At 52.5% G+C, this 18,358-nt stretch overlaps 1 protein-coding gene across 6 annotated transcripts in view; it reads left to right on the top strand.

Moving 5' to 3' along the window:
- Positions 1-84: 84 nt before the first annotated feature.
- SIGLEC1 (sialic acid binding Ig like lectin 1) overlaps positions 85-18,358 on the top strand; it is a 30,985-nt gene continuing 12,711 nt past the window's right edge. For 4 of the 6 annotated variants that reach the window (XR_005377652.1, XM_038571729.1, XM_038571727.1 and 1 more), the window contains exons 1-14: positions 85-242; positions 5,945-6,019; positions 6,284-6,643; positions 6,901-7,197; positions 8,565-8,831; positions 9,144-9,398; positions 11,833-12,132; positions 12,831-13,088; positions 13,843-14,163; positions 14,423-14,677; positions 14,829-15,131; positions 16,400-16,660; positions 16,822-17,133; positions 17,883-18,134. Coding sequence is in view for 5 of the 6 variants with exons in the window: in XM_038571729.1 (XP_038427657.1) it covers positions 5,971-6,019; positions 6,284-6,643; positions 6,901-7,197; positions 8,565-8,831; positions 9,144-9,398; positions 11,833-12,132; positions 12,831-13,088; positions 13,843-14,163; positions 14,423-14,677; positions 14,829-15,131; positions 16,400-16,660; positions 16,822-17,133; positions 17,883-18,134 (3,490 nt within the window). In the remaining variant the exon portion in view is untranslated. Of the gene's footprint in view, positions 243-5,695; positions 5,746-5,944; positions 6,020-6,283; positions 6,644-6,900; positions 7,198-8,564; positions 8,832-9,143; positions 9,399-11,832; positions 12,133-12,830; positions 13,089-13,842; positions 14,164-14,422; positions 14,678-14,828; positions 15,132-16,399; positions 16,661-16,821; positions 17,134-17,882; positions 18,135-18,358 lie in introns of those variants that run through there. The other 2 variants (XM_038571728.1, XM_038571731.1) reach the window with 2 other exon arrangements.

An 18,358-nucleotide genomic window follows, 5' to 3' on the forward strand; every position in this document is an offset into this window, starting at 1 on the left:
GGGGCCCTTGCCCTGCCTAGGATGCCTTTCCTGTCTTGGTATTTCGCAAGGTCTGCAGCTGCCTCCCTGACCAGCCTCCGGGCTGAGGCTTTGGGAAAAGAGGAAGCAGCCCCTGAGGCTGGATCTCCTCTCTTAGGGCAGCAGAGCCCTGGGAAGCCACCAGCACTACAACCACCTGGGCCTCCTTCCTGTTCTTTTCTTCTGTGGTTTACAGCCCTGCAGCCCCTTCCCTGGTGGAGCAGGTACTGTTATCCCTGGAGTATGTGAGGAGGGCTGGGGGAGAGGCTGTGCTGAGATTTGCTGGGAGGTGGGGGGGGGGGTATCGAGGGTGAGTGCTGGACCCCAGACCAATCCAAGCCCTAGACACCAATCAAAGCTGCAGTCATGACCCAAACCCTTCCACACCCCCAGAGCTTCCCCAACCCACATCCTGATCCCAGTCCTCACACCTTCCAGCCCTACCTCGCCCTCAGTTACACTCCAAACATTACTGCATCTCCATCCAGCCTCAACCCTGACCTTCATCCTCTCCCAATCCATCACTGTCCCTTCCACATCCACCCAATTCCATCCCACACTGCAGCCAAAATTGACCTTCACCCTCACCCCACTGCCGCCCACCCATCTTAGCCCCACAGGAGCCCAGTCCACTCACTCCTTTCATCACCACTTCTTCCCCGCAGTAGGACCCCTAGAATCACCTAGCACAGCTTGGGGGAGCTGGTCTTTGGGCTCCAGCCATTTATAGCCAGATTGAAGAACGAGATGTGAGATTTCTATTGCTCATTTAAGCCAGTAGACTTCATTTGTGGATTGTATGGCTTTTCAAGTGAAATCTTTGGCTTATGTTTGGGGCTTTCCACTATTACAAAGATAGTACACTCTGGAAGTGTCTGTCTGTACCCTGATTTCCTATCTGTGGGGCAGAGCACTCCAGATGGCCCTGTCACCTCATTTCCCTCCTTCTGCAGCTTGATAGGGAAGTTGAGGGGGAAACCCTGGTGCTAGGAAACAGAAACTGAATCTTGCATCACTGTCTAAGTTTTTTTTTTTAATTTTTATTTATTTATGATAGTCACACACAGAGAGAGAGAGAGAGGCAGAGACATAGGCAGAGGGAGAAGCAGGTTCCATGCACTGGGAGCCCGACGTGGCATTCGATCCCGGGTCTCCAGGATCGTGCCCTGGGCCAAAGGCAGGCGCTAAACCGCTGTGCCACCCAGGGATTCCTGCATCACTGTCTGCAATGAAACTACCTCTACCCTTCCTTCCCCAGGCCAGACTGGTCTCTGGGATCAGAGGTCAGGGACCAGCCAGCCCTGCCCAGTTATCTTGGGACACTTGGTCTCACATAGACTTTGCCCACCCACTTGCTCTCACACAGGCAGCAAATATGTGCCCCCACTGTGTGCCAGGCCACCCCAGCCCAACCCTGATGCATCATATACTAGTGGGGATTTAAACCCTATCTTCAGAGCACCCGAGACTTGGAGATACAAAGATGAACCTCAGGGACTTTCTGAGGTCTGGAGAACAATCCTCTCTCAGATGGTCATTGCCTAAGGAAGGTGTTGTTTCAGGGCTGCTCTGTCACCCCCCCCCTCCCGGCCCAGGACTGGCAATCATCCCTTTACCACCAGGGGGTGCAAGGTCACAGCCACACATCCAGCTCATTGTCCAAGCCCTAGGAGTAGCACCTACCCCACAGCGGGAGGTTTCAAATAGAGACAAGGGTCTTCCTTTCTGGGGCTCATCTTGACCCTTCTTTTTCCCAGAAAGTTTTCTTGGATGAGGCTGGTCTTTGGGGTGGAACAGTTTGAGACAGTGAGCTGGACTCTGGTGGGACTGACCTCTTGGGTGTTGGGGCTGGGTTAAGTGTAGGTGACATCTACATGATGTGATTTGGGGTGGTTCTAGAAAGGGTCCTCTCACATGTTTCAAAAATCTCTGCTCCATTCTGGGGTTAGTAGGTCTAAAATATCATCATTCCTCTTGTAGTTTCAGCATTGTCCTTTCCTCTTTTTTTTCACATTTTATTTATTTATTCATGAGAGACACAGAGAGAGGGGCAAAGACATAGGCAGAGGGAGAAGCAGGCTCCTCGAGGGTGCCTGATGAGGGACTCGATCCCAGGACCCTGGGGTCACGACTTGAGCCAAAGGCAGAGGCTCAACCACTGAGCCACCCAGATGCCCCAGCATTGTCCTTTCCATGGCCCCAAATGGGAACAGTAGGAACACTGGAGCCAACATGCTGCTACCTTCCTGATGTCTCTGCTACAGCAGAGCTGACCTCATTACCCAGTGCAGCTCTGAGCCCCAGAGCCTGTCCCAAACATGCCCAGTGTTGCCTTCCAGCCCAACATCCAGGCCATACCCCAGCCCAGCATGGGCCTTTCCTACAGCCAAGGACCAGGTGTAGAGGCTGTTGGGTATATCCTCCTGGGAGAGGAACAGGTCTAGAAACACCCAAAGAATCGGGACAAGCCACTGGGCCTCAGCAAATGATCAGGGCTGTCTGCTGTTGGGTCCCCTGAGAAACAGTGTTCTTCCCACATCTTTGCTTTGCCCTGTTCCTGAAAGGATGCCCTTTCTCACATCACACTTGGCTAAGTACCGTCACCCTGATAGACAATTCAGATCCCATCCAGGCCCTGGGTGTCTGCTCAGCCCCTTCCCAGGTATGCCTCCTGATAGTCGCCAGAATCAGTTGGGCATCCTGTGGCCATGGGCTGGGGGCTGGGAGATGTCATGAGTTTCCTGTACCACTCTCAATCTTCTCAGGCCTGCCCCCTCATTCTGCTGAGTCAGCATGTAGGATCAGGGAGGATTGCAAAATTGACAACATGGATTTTTGTTTTTTGTTTTTTAAAGATTTATTATTTGAGAGAGAGAGAGAGAGAGGATGAGCAGTGGGAAGGGGCAGAGGGAGAAGGAGAAGTAGACTTCCCCCTGAGCTGGGAGCCTGACAATGGGCTCAATCCCAAGACCCTGAGATTATGACCTGAGCCCAAGGCAAGATGCTTAACTGACTGAGCCACCCAGGTGCCCTAGCACCATGGGTTTTTGTATGCATGTTGTAAAATATACTTAACATAAAACATACAGTAGTTTTAAACATTTTTAAGTGTACAGGTCAGCAGCATTAAATACATTCACAGTATTGTGTAACCATTACTGCTGTGGATTTCCAGAAATTTTTCATCATCCGAAAAAGAGACTCTGTATTCATTAAACATTAACTCTCCACTCTCTCCTTCACATCCCCTCCTTGCCCCTGTAACCTCTACTTCACTTTCTGTCTCTTTGAATTTGCATACTCCAGGTACCTCATATAAGTAGAATCATACAATATTTGCCTCTTGATATGTGGCTGATTTCACTTAGAATAATGTTTTTAGGGTTCACCCCTGTTGTCACATGAGTCAGAATTTTGTTCCTTCCTATGATTGAATAATATTCTATTGTATGGATAGACCACATCTCTTTTATCCATTTGTCTATTGATGGGCACTTAGGTTGTTTCCATTTTTTGGCTATTGTGAATAATGCTGCTATGAACATGAATATACAAGTATCTGTTTGAGGTTCTGTTTCTTATTTTACTTTATTTTATTTTATTTTATTTATTTGAGAGAGAGAGAGAGAGAGAGAGAGAGAGAGAGAGAGAGAGAGGCAAAGACACAGGCAGTGAGAGAAGCAGACTCCATGTAGGGAGCCTGATATTTGACTCGATCTCGGGTCTTCAGGATCACACCCTGGGCTAAAGGCAGGTGCTAAACCGCTGAGCCACCCAGGGATCCATGAGGCTCTGTTTTAAAATCCTTTGGGTTGGGGTGCCTGGGTGGCTTAGTGGTTGAGGGTCTGCCTTTGGCTCAGGTTGTGATCCTAGGATCGAGTCCCGAATTGGGCTCCTCAGAGGGAGCCTGCTTCTCCCTTTGCCTATGTCTTTGCCTCTCTCTGTGTGTCTCTTATGAATAAATAAATAAAACCTTAAAAAATAAAATAAAATCTTTGGGGTTGATACCTAGCAGTGAAATTGCTGGAGGCCATGGTAATCTATGTTTGACTTTTGAGGAGCCACCAAACTATTTTCCACAGAGGCTGTGCCATTTTACATTCCCACCAGCAGTGCACGGGGCTTCCAATTTTTCCACATCCTCATCAACACTCATTGTTTTCTGGTTTTGTTTGTTAAGAGCCATTCTGATGGGTATGAAGTGGTAGCTGATTGTGCCTTTAATTTGTATTTCCCTATTGACTAATGATGTTGAACATCTTTTTATGGGCTTATTGGCTACTTGTATATCATCTTTGGATGATGAAGTGTGTATTGAAGTTCTTACCCCATTTTTTGAATTTGGGTTGTTTGGGATTTTGTTGTTGTTCTTGTTGAGTTGTAGGAGTTCTTTATATATTCTAGATATCAACCCCTTTCAGATAGATAATTTGTAAATGTTTTCTCCCATTCTGTGGGTTCTCTTTTCACTCTCTTGGTAGTGTCCTTTGATGTGTACAAAAGTTTTAAATTTTTATGAAGTCCAATTTAGCTAATTTTTTTTATTTTGTTGCTTATGCTTTTGATGTCATACCTGAGAAATCATTACCTGGTCTTAGGGCAGGGAGATTGTCACCCATGTTTTCTTCTAGTGGTTTTATACTTTAAGTTAAATGTATTTCTGGCATTCCTCCTCCCCAGATTCATATATGTGGCACCCCTTAGGGCCTCATCTCCAGGAGGGCCACTCAAAGGCAGAAACTCACTTTCTTTTTCTTTTTTAAAGGTTTTTAAAAAATTTATTCATGAGAGAGAGAGAGAGAGGCAGAGACACAGGCAGAGAGAGATAAGCAGGCTTCATGCAGGGAGCCCAATGCAGGACTTGATCCCGGGTCTCCAGGATCATGCCCTAGGCCAAAGGCAGGCGCTTAACCACTGAGCCACCCAGGGATCCCGAGAAACTCACCTTCTTATATATGGTATACAGTAGGCATTTAATTCATGTTTGTGGGATACATGTTGTGCAGGGCTTGTGTCCCCTGCCCAGACTTTCCCTGCCACCAACCCCAGGCCCTCAAGGATCACATTCCTCTCTTGTTCACAACTGCAAGGCTTGGGGGGCTCTGCACTGCCTCAGGGCAAGTGTCCTCAGTCCTCACTCTTAAGAAATGGGGATCACAAACTGCCAAGGTCCAGGCGAGCACAGAGATGCCTGTGGGGTGACTACAGGGACCCCACAGGGGAAGTTTCAGCTGCCTCTTAAGAGTGAATAAAGAGGGTTCAGCGGGCAAAGATTATTTGTGGTGGGGGCAGAGCTGCTCAGTTGGAAAGTCTATGGGACTGGCCATAGGCTGTGCGTGTGGGGAGCAGGGAATGGGGGCAGAAGTGTGAGTCGGAAGGAGGACCTTTCAGGGATGGAAGTAAGGGCTTAAAGGCAGCACTTTGGTAAGTATTCAGTCCCATTGTGGCCTACAGCTGGTAAGGCTTATTATGGTCAGGAGACAAGTTTTAAACCCTCATTCTTGCAGGGTGCCTTGGAGTGAGTCACTGGGCCTCTCTGGGCTCCTAGCTAGTTCCTGTTGGCTTGAGTGGTGGGAAGAGGTAGGGAAGTGAGAGGAAAGGGAGAAACAGCTGTTCATCTGTTTTGGAGGAGTGCCCTCGAGGGGCTGGGAAAGCAGAACTTGGGGTGGGGCTGAGGGACACACAGAGGGTTTTCTGAGGCATGCCACTGGGTGAAGGTATTCTGGGGTGAGTCTGAGCCAGGAACGTGGGCTCCTGGCTCCCCGCTGCTGGCTGCCCTAGAGTCCTTGGCAGCCCTGCCCTTCCACGGGGTCAACTGTCATAGCATGCTGGGGGCACAGAGCTGGACTCTCAGCAGGCCGTGAGGCTGAGGTGCCCTAGGGTGCCCTTGTGTGCCCAGCCAGCACAGTGTATATCTCCTCCTTAGGCACCAGAGCCAGCATCAAACCTGCTATGGACTTCCTGCTCCAGCTTCTCCAGTTGGTCTCATTTATCTCGGCAGGTGAGCTGCATTGACTTTGCCCATGCCACGGGGCCTGGCCCTGGGCCGTCCAGCCCTCCGTCCAGCCCTGACAGACGGCACTGGGCCCCGTCACAGGTCTGTCCGCAGAACGAAGGAGAGCTCAGGGCAGCAGTGGCTGGGGCGGGGGATGGGGGGGTGGGCAGGCTGCTCCAGGTGCGCATTGTTGGGGGCAGGGCAGACCTGAGGGCTTTGCAGTGACACCAGGTCTTCACCACTCTCCTCTCTGTCTTGCCTCACCTGCAGGCTTGGCCTCATGGGGTGTCTCCAGTCCCCAGGATGTGAAGGGCGTGAAGGGGTCCTGCCTCATCATCCCCTGTGTCTTCAGTTTCCCGGCTGACGTGATAGTGACCAATGGCATCACAGCCATCTGGTACTACGACTACTCGGGCAACCGGCAGGTGGTGAGCCATTCGGAGAACCCCAAGCTGGTGGAGGCACAGTTTCGTGGCCGTGCCCAGTTCCTGGGGCACACGGAGCACAAGATGTGTACCCTGCTGCTGAAGGACCTGCGGCCTGAGGATTCGGGCTCCTACAACTTCCGTTTTGAGATCAGTGACACCAACCGCTGGTCTGATGTTAAAGGCACTGTGGTCACTGTGACAGGTGAGGGCAGAGTGACCTGGCTCCTGGCTGGAAAGGTCTCTCAAGCTGCTTCTGGCCCCATGGGCTCAGAGCCCCAATCCTAAGCCCAACCCCTGCAGCTCCTTTGCATTTACCCTATGTGGGGCTGGGGGTAGGAAGCGGCCTCTCCTTCCTCTTGAGGGACTCTGCCCAGGTCCTGCCCCTCAGCTGGGCTTTCTAGGGCAAGAGGCCTCACGTGTGGTGAAGGGGAGTCCCAAGTCTCCGGTCTTTGTCCCCAGAGACGCCCGAGACACCCACCATTGCCTCGGCGGCAGAGCTTCATGAAGGCACAGAGGCCTACTTCAACTGCTCCACTCCCTACGCCTGCCCGGAGGAGCACATCAGCCTGCAGTGGCAAGGCCAGGACCCCTCACGCTCGGTCACCTCCAGCTTCCAGAATCTCAAGCCCACAGGCATCAGCCACCTGGGGACCCTCCATATGGCCCTGTCCTGGCAGGACCACGGCCGGACCCTACAGTGCGAACTCTCAGTGGCCAAGCAGAAGACTCAGGGCAAGATTCACCTCCAAGTGCAGTGTGAGTGTGCTGGGGGCCATACCCTTGGCACCAAGCACACATCTGTGGCTTCCCCAGTGGAAACCAGTCTCTTCTCCAGCCCTCGCCTCGACCCCGAAAAAAAGTCAGGCACAGTTGGACCTCCAGGGTCAGGCAGGGAGAGAGACACTGCAAAGCCCTAAGACCCACGGCTCAAGGCTCCCTTCTATCTCTTGTCCCTGAGGCCAGGTTGGGCAGAGACGAGGAAACACAGAGAGCCGGAGAATTGGGGGCTCAGACAGAGAGGCCTCTGAGATTTAACACAGCTCTGGAGGATGTTGGGGGTGGTAAGGAGGGTTCATCCCTTTCCTGCCTAAGGCTGCTCATGGTGATCAGGGTATCACCTGGACATGGCAAAGAGATGGTGGAAGAAAACCTGAGTTTCTACTTGATTCTGAGTCTTCCCCTCACAGTAAAACATGAAAGCCTGTTCTAGAACCACTACTATTCACAGACCTCAGGCTGCCTGGATCCACCACTTAGCTGAGCAAACTGGGTGAATTACCTGCCCTTCAGAGCCTCTGTGTCTTCCTCTACTAAGCAGACTCCTAGATCTCAAGGAACTGTTATGGAAATTGAAGGAGTGCTTGGCACATACAGAGTGCTCTAAAATATTAGCTTCTGTTATTTTCATATTTACCTAGATTAAGCACTTAAAATATTAACTTTTATTAGCATATTTACATTTTGGAACAAGATTTATAGAAATGCAGTTGTTTTGTATGGTTGGGACCTTCTTTTTTAAACAATTTTATTTATTTATTTGAGAGAAAGAGATAGCAAGAGAGAGAGTATGAGCAGAGGGAAGAGGGAGAAGCAGGCTCCCTGCTGAGCCAGGAACCCTATATGGGACTCAATCCCAGGACCCTGGGATCATGACCTGAGCCGAAGGCAGATATGTCACCAACTGAGCCACCCAGGTGCCCTGTTGGCACCCTCCTTATGAATGGGTTAACCATTCTCAGAGCTCTCTGGACTCTGCCTTTGGCCCCCTCCATGAAGTGTTTTGTTCCCTGCCAACAGCTACTACAGGCCACCTAAGCAGGCACTATGGTGCTCACGATACCCAAATAGAATTGAGGGCAGTGGACAGTGTCATGAAGCAGAAAGCCATAGAAGGCAATGTAGGCTGGACGCTAAGCCAAGCACTGCATCGTCAGGCCCTCAGTGGAGAAGGAAGGAATCAAGACCTCCTCACGAGGTGGGGGGCAGCGCCTGCCTTGACGGGGAAGTGAAAGGCCTAATGATTATCTGGGCAGGCTTCGTTAGGCAGAGTGTTGAAAGAGGTGAGAAGCGCCACCACTGCCCTCCCTGGGCCTCTCGCCTGATGCCGCCATCTTGTCTTACAGATGCCCCTAAGGGCGTGGAGATCCTTCTCAGCCCCTCAGGGCGGAACATCCTTCCAGGCGATCTGGTCATACTCACCTGCCAGGTGAACAGCAGCTACCCTGAGGTCAGTTTTGTGCAGTGGACCAAGGATGGGACGCAGCTCCAAGTCCAGGGTCGTATGCTGAAGTTGTCCCAGGCAACCCTGGGCGATGCTGGTATCTACACCTGCCAAGCTGGAAATGCCGTGGGCTCCTCAGTCTCACCCCCCATCAGCCTCCACATCTTCAGTGAGTCCTGCATGAGCCTGGGTCTTGACCAGAGGGTGGGGAGGGGTCCTGGCCACTGTTGCTGAAGAAAGCCAGGCCAAGGTGCCTCCTGGGACGTGGGTATCGAGTCCTAGCTCTGCCTCAGTCCCTGGCAGGGTGGGATGTCACAAGAATCCCAGTAAACAGAACAAAGAGATATAGCACCCATCCAGAAGCCTCTGCTGCAGAAGGGGTCTGATACAGAACATGCAGGGATTAGGCTGATTGGCTACAACCCCAGTGCATGGGGAGTCAGCTGGGTGTTCCCCAGCATACCTTCTGCTGCCCCCACAGTGGCTGAGGTCCAAGTGAGCCCAGCAGGCCTTATCCTAGAGAACCAGACAGTGACATTGACCTGCAAATTGCCCAAAGAAGCACCCAGCGAGCTGCGCTATAGCTGGTACAAGAACCACGTCTTGCTGGAGGATGCCCACAGCCACATTCTGCAGCTGCGCTCAGCCACCAGGGCCGATACTGGCTTCTACTTCTGTGAGGTGCATAATGCCTATGGCAGAGAGCGCTCCGGCCCTGTCAGTGTGGTGGTCAGCTGTAAGTACCCAGGGCAGGGTGGCACTGGACACTGCCAGGGCCTGGTTGGAGGGTGGGGCCCCCACAAGAGGGTTAGGGTCCTGGGCTTGGTTGGCTCTGAGTTCACATCTTTGCTCTGTATATATAGGCAAGCTTTGACCTCCCCGGGCTTCAATTTTCTCCTATTTTAGAATACTTTTCTTTTTTTTTTTTTAATTTTTATTTACTTATGATAGTCACACACAGAGGGAGAGAGGCAGAGACACAGGCAGAGGGAGAAGCAGGCTTCATGCACCGGGAGCCCGACGTGGGACTCGATCCCAGGTCTCCAGGATCATGCCCTGGGCCAAAGGCAGGCGCCAAACCGCTGCGCCACCCAGGGATCCCTAGAATACTTTTCATGTCGAACAAGTTAAGCTTACAAAAAGTTGCCAGGAGAATACAAAGAATTGCCACATACCTTTAACCTAGATTCCCCATTTGTTAAGAGTTTGGTACATTTGCTTTTTCTATTTTATTTTTGAGAGAGAGAGAGAGAGAGAGAGAGAGAGAGAGCAAGGGATATGAGGGTCAGAGGGAGAAGGAGAGAGACAATCTTAAGCAGGTCCACACCTGGCCCAGAGCCTCAGAGTGGGCTTGGTCTCATGACCCTGACTGAGATCATGATTTGAGTTGATTTCTTGGTCTCCCTCTAACTGTGTCTCTGCCTCTGTGTGTGTGTATGTCTCTCATGAATAAATAAATAAAAGTCTTAAAAAAAAAAAAGAATTGGACACTTAGCTGACTGAACCCCCAGGAGCCCCCCAGTAGATCTTATTTTTAAAAATAGTTTTATTTTTTTATTTTTTATTTTTAAAAGATTTTATTTATTTATTCATGAGACACACACAGAAAGAGAGAGAGACAGAGACAGAGACAGAGAGATGCAGAGACACAGGCAGAGGGAGAAGCAGGCTCCATGCAGGGAGCCCAACGTGGGACCCGATCCCGGGTCTCCAGGATCACACCCTGGGCTGAAGGCGGCGCTAAACCGCTGAGCCACCCAGGGTGCCCTAAAAATAGTTTTAAATTTACAAAAATGTTGAGCAGATAGTATAGAGTTCCCATGTATCCTTTCCTTGCAAAGTTTTCCCTATATTTGACATCTTGGATTAGTGTTGTGTTTGTTGCAATTACTGAACCAACACTGTATTCATCATTACAGTACCATACAGAATAGTTTCACTGCCATAAAAATCCCCTGTCCTCCACCTATTTATCTGTTGAGTGCCTGGCAACCACAGGCAAAAAAAATTTGCCTCTTCCAGAATCAAATAGTTGGAATCATACAGAGGTATTTTTTTTTTTAAGACTGTATTTATTCATTTGGGAGAGAGAGGGCATGAGCGACCAGGAAGGGAGAGAGAGAGAGAGAGAGAGAGCATCTGAAGCAGACTTGCCCTGAGCATGGAGCCAATGCAGACTCCATCCCACAACAGTGAGACCATGACCTGAGCCAAAACCAGGACCCTGCATTACATTCAGTTGTCACATCTCTTTATTTTTCTTTAATCTGAGACCATCTCTCATTCTTTCTTTATCTTTTTTTAATAGCTTTTTATTTACTTATTTAAGAGAGACAGAGCACACGAGTTGGGGGGGGCAGAGGGAGAGGGAGAAGCAGACTCCCTGCTGAGCGGGAAGCCCAACATGGGGCTGGATCCTGGGACCCTGAGATCATGACCTGAGCTGAAAGCAGATACTTAACTGAGTCCACCAGGCACCACTTTCCTTGTATTTCTTGTGAAACTTAAAGAGCACAGGCCAGTTGTTGTGTGGGTGTCCCTTGGTTTACATTTGTCTGAACTGAGTAGACTGAGCCTCTGCACCCGGGCAGCAACACCATGGCTGTGATGCTGTATCTGTCTTGCTATATCCCATCAGGAGGCCCATGATGTCGGTCTGTCCCATTGCTGGTAGTTATTCACCTTGATCACTTAGATGAGGTACTGTCCACTGCCAGGTGCCTCACCAGGTTTCTCATCTTTATTTTGTTTTAAATTTTATTTATTTATTCATGAGAGACTCACAGAGAGAGGCAAAGACATAGGCAGAGAGAGAAGCAGGTCCCCTGCAGGGACCCTGATGCAGGACTCAATCCCAGGACCCCGGGATCACAACCCGAGCCAAAGGAAGACGCTCAACCACTGAGCCACCTACGTGCCCCAGTTTTCTCATCTTTAAAGTAGGGACCCTGACCCCCACTCACAGGGTTGCCACAACTCCTGGTTGAGAAGACAAAGTGATTTGCCCAACCCAGGGACAAAAGTGTATTCAACAGGCACTCAGGATCTGTGGAGTTGCTCCCTTTGCAGAGCCTTGTGGGACAAATGAAGTGCAGGATCATAGCCTATTAAAAGGGGATTCAGGATTGCTCCTGTCTGACGGTGAATGTCATTTCCTCATCTCCACACAGACCCACCCCTTACCCCGGATCTAACTGCCTTCCTGGAGACACAGGAGGGGCTAGTTGGCATCTTTCATTGCTCGGTGGTCAGCGAGCCCCTCGCCACCCTGGTGCTGTCACACAATGGCCTTGTCCTGGCCTCCACCCAAGGGGAGGGTGACCACAGCTCACGCTTCAGTGTCTTCTCCACCCCTAACTCCCTGAATCTGGAGATCCGAAACCTGGGGCCAGCTGACAGTGGGGAATATACATGCTCCGCCACCAACTCCCTTGGGAATTCATCCTCTACCCTGGGCTTCCATGCTAAAGGTAAGACAGGCATGGGGCGGGGGTGTGGGGTAGTGCTGGTGAAGGGCGGGAGGAGACGGCTTGCTCTGGCCTTCCTCCTGGGAGTCCCAAGGACTTAGCTGATGGGATGAACACGCTGGTTGATTATATATATATATATATATATTTTTTAAATCACATCAAAGATCTGGGCTATTCAGTCATCCCAACCTGGGAGGTTCCAGAAGTCAAGGCAAAAGGGAAACATGGCAGATTGCATTATTCCTTTCATGCACATTCTGACTCTGAACTTGAAGGGTCCTTCATATCCATTTGCTTTTTATTTATCAAATGTTTGGGGCAGGCTAAGAGTCAGATGCAGAAGGAAAAATAGAAAAGCACGATTGTCCACATCTTAGTGTATGCACTGCCATTCCCTCCTTCTGAGGCTATGGCAGACATAGCTCAACAACCAGGCCAGGTTTTTGATGTAAGCCGGGGCTCTGGCTCACAATCCTTCTCAATCATGCTGCAGCCAACTACTACCAACAGATCAGAATTGGCTTTCAAGGACACAGCCTCCTGATTATCAAGAGGTTCATGGAGCTGATGCCATGAAGTCCAGACCTACCTGTAGTCATGTGGGGGAGAGGAGAACCCTGGAGGTCTTCCTGCAGTTGGTGGCACAGAGGTGCCAGTGTGCAGGGGACCTGAGCCTCCTTCACTCCCTCTTCTGCCAGTGGCCCACCTTCTCATCAGCCCTGCAGCAGAGGTGGTAGAAGGACAAGGAGTGACACTGAGCTGCAGGAGTGGTCTCAGCCCGACGCCTGACATCCGCTTCTCTTGGTACCGGAACGGAGCTCTGCTTCACCAGGGGCCCCACAGCAGCCTTCAGCTCACGGCGGCCTCCAGCACCGATGCCGGCTCTTACCACTGTCAGGCCGAGGATGGCCACACTGCCAGCGGCCCCTCCTCACCTGCCATCCTCACCGTGCTCTGTGAGCAGTCTTCCCACCAGCCCCTGCCAGCCGTGGGGAGGGTCAACCCACTGGAGCCCACCAGCCACCACGACCTCCCTCAGGCCCTCCTGCCACTGCCCTGCCCTGCCCTGGGGTCTAGATCAGGAAGGCAGCCACAGGTCTGGGCGCCATGCAGCTGTCTGCCCAGGACTGAAATGTGGGGAACAAGGCTGGGGCTTTCTCTACCTCCCCATGTCCCCTCCCTCAGCCTCAGCCCCAGCCCCTATAGTGCCTCTGCTTCTAGCCTCAAATGCATCATGGACACCACATCCAAGCTTTGTCTTGACTGGGCCCTAGGCACCATACTTTGATATATATGTGCTCACCCATAGACTGTGCCCTCACAGGCTCCCATAGCCACAAAGGTAGAACCTCTCAGCACAGGGTCTGTGTCCTGTCAAGAGTGTCTCTCCATATTAGCCTAAGGGGCCAACACTCAGTGTGTCAGAAGCATACGACATTATGCATGTTATGCTAGCCCACATGACGCCCTTGTCCAAAATAGAAAATGGCATTCCTTCCTCTGAAGACTCAAAATAGCACTAGAGCACACCTTAGCATGAGGGGCATGGGCTAATTCCTACTTTGGTTTGGTTGTCCTTGTGCAGCGCACAATCTACACAGCTGTGTATGGCAACTCTGAGTACATGCCCTTGTTTACTGTGCTTTGAGTGGACCTGGAGAACCCTGGTGGAGGCCATGGAATGAATACGTATGATCTTTCTCCCTACAGATGCCCCACGCCAGCCCACGTTCACTGCTCAGCTGGACCCCAATGCCTCAGGAGTTGGGGCTAGACGTCAAGGGCTACTCTTGTGCCGTGTGGACAGCAACCCCCCAGCCCAGCTGCGGCTACTCCACAGGGACCACGTTGTGGCCTCTTCCCTGCCATTGGGCTGTGGGGGCTGTTCCCAGCGGCTAAAGGTTACCAGAGCCCCCAACCTGCTGCGTCTGGAAATTGGTGAGCCGGTGCTGGAGGATGAGGGTGTGTACCTGTGTGAGGCCAGCAATGCCCTGGGCAACACCTCTGCCTCTGCAAACTTCGATGCCCAGGGTGAGTCAGCACAGGGAATGGGCGGCTCAGGGTCAGGGGCTGGTACGTGGGTCCCTGCAACCCTCCCACTCCAAGGCGGGTCTATCAGGTGAAACCACCTCCATTGGGCAGTGGGAGTTGGCTTTTCTCCCCTGCCCCATGGGCACCCCAGGGGTTCTCCTTCCTGTCTTCTCCAGGCTGGGAGGCTGGGTTCTGACTCCAGGGGGGAAGCAGTCAAGGCGAGGCCTGTCTCAGGTGGCCTGTGTTGGCTGCTCTCCAGCCACCACCCTGGTCATCACGCCATCACACACGCTGCCGGAGGGCACTGGAGCCAACCTGACTTGTAGTGTGAGCCGGGAAGCCAGTGGCCCTGCCAACTTCTCCTGGTTCCGGAATGGGGCCCTGTGGACCCAGGGCCCCCTGGAGACTGTGACGCTGCTGCCTGTGGCCAGAACAGATGCTGCCGTCTACGCCTGCCGCATCCTCACAGAGGCTGAGACCCAGCTCTCCACCCCGGTGGTCCTGAGTGTGCTCTGTGGGTGATGTGCAGGATGGGGTTGGGTACTCCGAGGGTGAAGGAGTGGTCAGTGGGGAGGGAGCAAGGTGGGGGGTGGGCAGAGCAGGCTTGGACTGTGTGTGGGGAGAGGGAGGGGCAGGGAGTGGCCTGAACCCCTTCCCGTCTGCAGATCCCCCTGACCCTCCAAAGCTGTCAGCCCTCCTGGACGTGGGCCAGGGTCACATGGTAGTGTTCATCTGCACTGTGGACAGTCGCCCTCTGGCCCAGCTGGCCCTGTTCCATGAGGAGCGCCTCCTGGCCACCAGCCTGGGGCCCCTGCTCTCCCTCCGTGGCCGCCTCCAGGTCAAAGTCTCAGCCAACTTCCTGCAGCTAGAAGTCCGAGACTTGAGCCTTGGGGACTCTGGAAGCTACCGCTGTGAGGCCACAAATGTCCTCGGATCCACCAACACCTCTCTCTTCTTTCAGGTCCGAGGTGAGTGTTAGTTCTCTAAAGATGTGATAGATCCAAATGCCCTGGGGGCGACTCTAGCCAGGCTTTGCATAGAAATGTGAGTCTTTTTCAGTCCTCATTAGGGGAGTTTCTAGCTAGCCAGCAGGCCTTCTGTCTTCAGCTGAATATTTTCACCTGCAATCACTGTGGCAACCACTAGGAGGCAGTGACAATCGCATAGGGTGCCTTGTTCGGTTGGAACACTTACAGAAACTTCTTTTATAGTAATATAATCCTGTTACATAACAAGAATTTTCATACACAACCGAAGACATATGTATACTATGCATACATATACTGTAATACATGTATGTGAATGTGAATATATGCACATATATGTATACACAGAAATATATACACATATAAAAAGAATGTATCATAATCTTTATACATACATATATATAAATTCTATACATAGAATTTATTTCTATAAAATAAAATTTCCTTTTTTAAAAAGGTTTTTTATTTATTTATGAGGGAGAGAGAGAGAGAGAGAGAGAGAGACAGGCAGAGGAAGAATCAGGCTCCAGGGAGCCGGATGTGGGACTCGATCCCGGGTCTCCAGGATCACACCCTGGGCTGCAGGTGGTGATAAACCGCTGCGCCACCAGGGCTGCCCCCTAGGTAGGATTTTTATGGAAATTTTATTTTAGGGCAGCCCCAGCGGCTTAGCGGTTTAGCATCCCCTTCAACCACTGAGCCACCCAGGTGTCCCAAACCAGCGTTTTTTAAAAATTATTTATCTATTCATGAGAGACAGAGAAAGAGAGTCAGAGACACAGGCAGAGGGAGAAGCAGGCTCCCTGCGGGGAACCTGATGCAGAACTCCATCCCAGGATCCTGGGATCACAACCTGAGCTGAAGGCAGACATTCAACCACTGAGCCATCCAGGCGTCTCAAACCAGCATTTGTTAAGAGCAAACTTGTGCAGGCACTGTGCCTGGCACAGGGTTAGAGGTCACGCAAGCTGGGCCTTCTGGTAGGTGAGAGATGAATGACAGAACAAATCTGTTGCTCAAGGTGGTGGGTGCTAAAGGCCAGGAGAAACCCAGTGCAGGGGAGTTGGGAGCAGGACAGGAGGAGGCATGGAGCTGAAGTGGGGCCTTTGCTGGCGGTCTGGTAGAGGGGTTGTGGCTCCATAACATAGAATTGGGATCATGCAGTCCTGGTGTGGACCTACCCACAGTCCCAGACTGGGGGAGGGTGCTGGGCCAGAGGGCCCTTACCTGCCTTTGGTTTCTCCCTACAGAAGCCTGGGTCCAGGTGTCCCCATCACCTGAGCTCCGGGAGGGCCAGGCTGTGGTCTTGAGCTGCCAGGTGCCCCCAGGGGTCCTGGAGGGGACTTCATACCTCTGGTATCAGGATGGCCAACCCCTCCCAGAGTCGAACTCGGCCACACTACGCTTTGCAGCCATTACTTTGAGCCAGGCTGGGGCCTACCATTGCCGAGCCCAGGCTCCAGGCTCAGCCACCATGAGCCTGGCCGCTCCTGTCAGCCTCCACGTGTCCTGTAAGCTCTCATCCTTCTGTTTCTTGGGGGTGGGGGGAGGGTGAAGGAAACAAGGGTACCGCTGGAGGATGGGTTGGGGGAGCTCTGGCCCTGGGCTCTGCCTCCACAAGAGAGCACCTGATGAGGAACCAGGTGTCCTGGCCACTCCCTGCCTCCTGTAGATGCCCCTCGCCAGGCCACGCTTACCACCCTGATGGACACAGGCCCCAGGCGACTGGGCCTCCTCCTGTGCCGTGTGAAGAGTGACCCTCCAGCTCACCTACGACTGCTCCACGGGCACCACCTCATGGCCTCCACCCTACAAGGTGTGGGGGAGCTTGCAAGTAGCTCTCCCCGGCTGCAGGTGACTGTGGCCCGCAACACACTTCGCTTGGAGATCCATGATGTAGTGTTGGAGGATGAGGGCGTCTACACCTGCCAGGCCAACAATACCTTGGGCCAGGCCTCAGCCTCTGCCACCTTCGATGCCCAGGGTCAGTGTCAGAGTGTGAGTGTGTGCATGGGTGGCTCCTTTAAGAGAGGAGAGGAGAGGAGGAGCAACCCGGGTGGCTCAGCGGTTTAGCGCACCTGCCTTCGGCCCAGGGCATGATCCTGGAGACCTGAGATCAAGTCCCATGTTGGGCTCCCTGCACTGAGCCTGCTCTCCCCCTGCCTGTGTCTCTGCCTCTCTCTCTCTCTCTCTCTCTCTCTGTATCTCTCATGAATAAATAAAGTCTTTAAAAGAGAGAGAGAGAGAGTAAAGGAGGCTGGAGAGCATCCGGAAGCCTGAGGCACGGGCAGGTGGGCAGGCGAGCTAAGCAGGACTGTTCCATTCCCAGCTTCCTTTAAGGGCAGTAGACTCCAGACTTGGCTTTCATGAAAGAGCCTTTTTAAAAACCAGATGATTTCCTCGATGTCCAAGTGATAAAGCTAATCAGAAAGTGGCGGAGGTGGGAGGTATTCAAGGAGAAAATACCACAGGGCAGGGAGGTTCATGTTCTCCCATGTGCCCCCCACCAGGGTCAGGGCGGGCTCAGGGCACTCCGGGGCCCTCCAGAACCATGCTTGGGGCCACCTGAGAGATGGTGAGCTGTTTCCCAAGTTTGACCTCGAGCCCCCTGTGCAGGTGGGCAGCCTGTGCCTCCCAGAGGCAAAAGGCTTCCCTCCCTCATGGAGACAAGTGGCTTGCTTTACACAGCTTTACAAATCTCACTGGTGTCCCCGTGTCTTTCCCTCTCCCCAGCTGTGAGTGTGCATGTGTGGCCCAAGGCCATCGTGCAGGAGGGGCAGCTGGTGAACCTGACCTGCCTTGTGTGGACCACCAACCTGACCCAGCCCACCTACACCTGGTACCGTGATGGGCAGCAGCGCCCAGGTGCCCTCTCCATCCTTCTGCCCAATGTCACAGTCATGGATGCTGCCTCCTACCGCTGTGGTGTGGTGAGGCCTGGCCAGGCACCCCACCTCTCCAGACCTGTCACTCTGGATGTCCTCTGTGAGTTTGGTTGGATGCAGGATAGGGCAAAAAGGAATGACAGCAGCCCACAGGGATCAAGGGCATGGCCAGAGCCCCACAGATGTCCAACCCAGGAACTCAGCCCCCATCCATGTGATGAAGCTCAGGACAGGGAGCACTGAGTTGGGGGTCAGAAGGGAAAGGTTCTCTCTGGGCAGAGGAGCAGAGCCCTCCTTTGGGCAGTTGGGGGCCCTTGGGATGGG

This window comes from Canis lupus, chromosome 24 (assembly GCF_011100685.1).
Source record: "Canis lupus familiaris isolate Mischka breed German Shepherd chromosome 24, alternate assembly UU_Cfam_GSD_1.0, whole genome shotgun sequence".
Taxonomy (NCBI): Eukaryota; Metazoa; Chordata; class Mammalia; order Carnivora; family Canidae; genus Canis; species Canis lupus.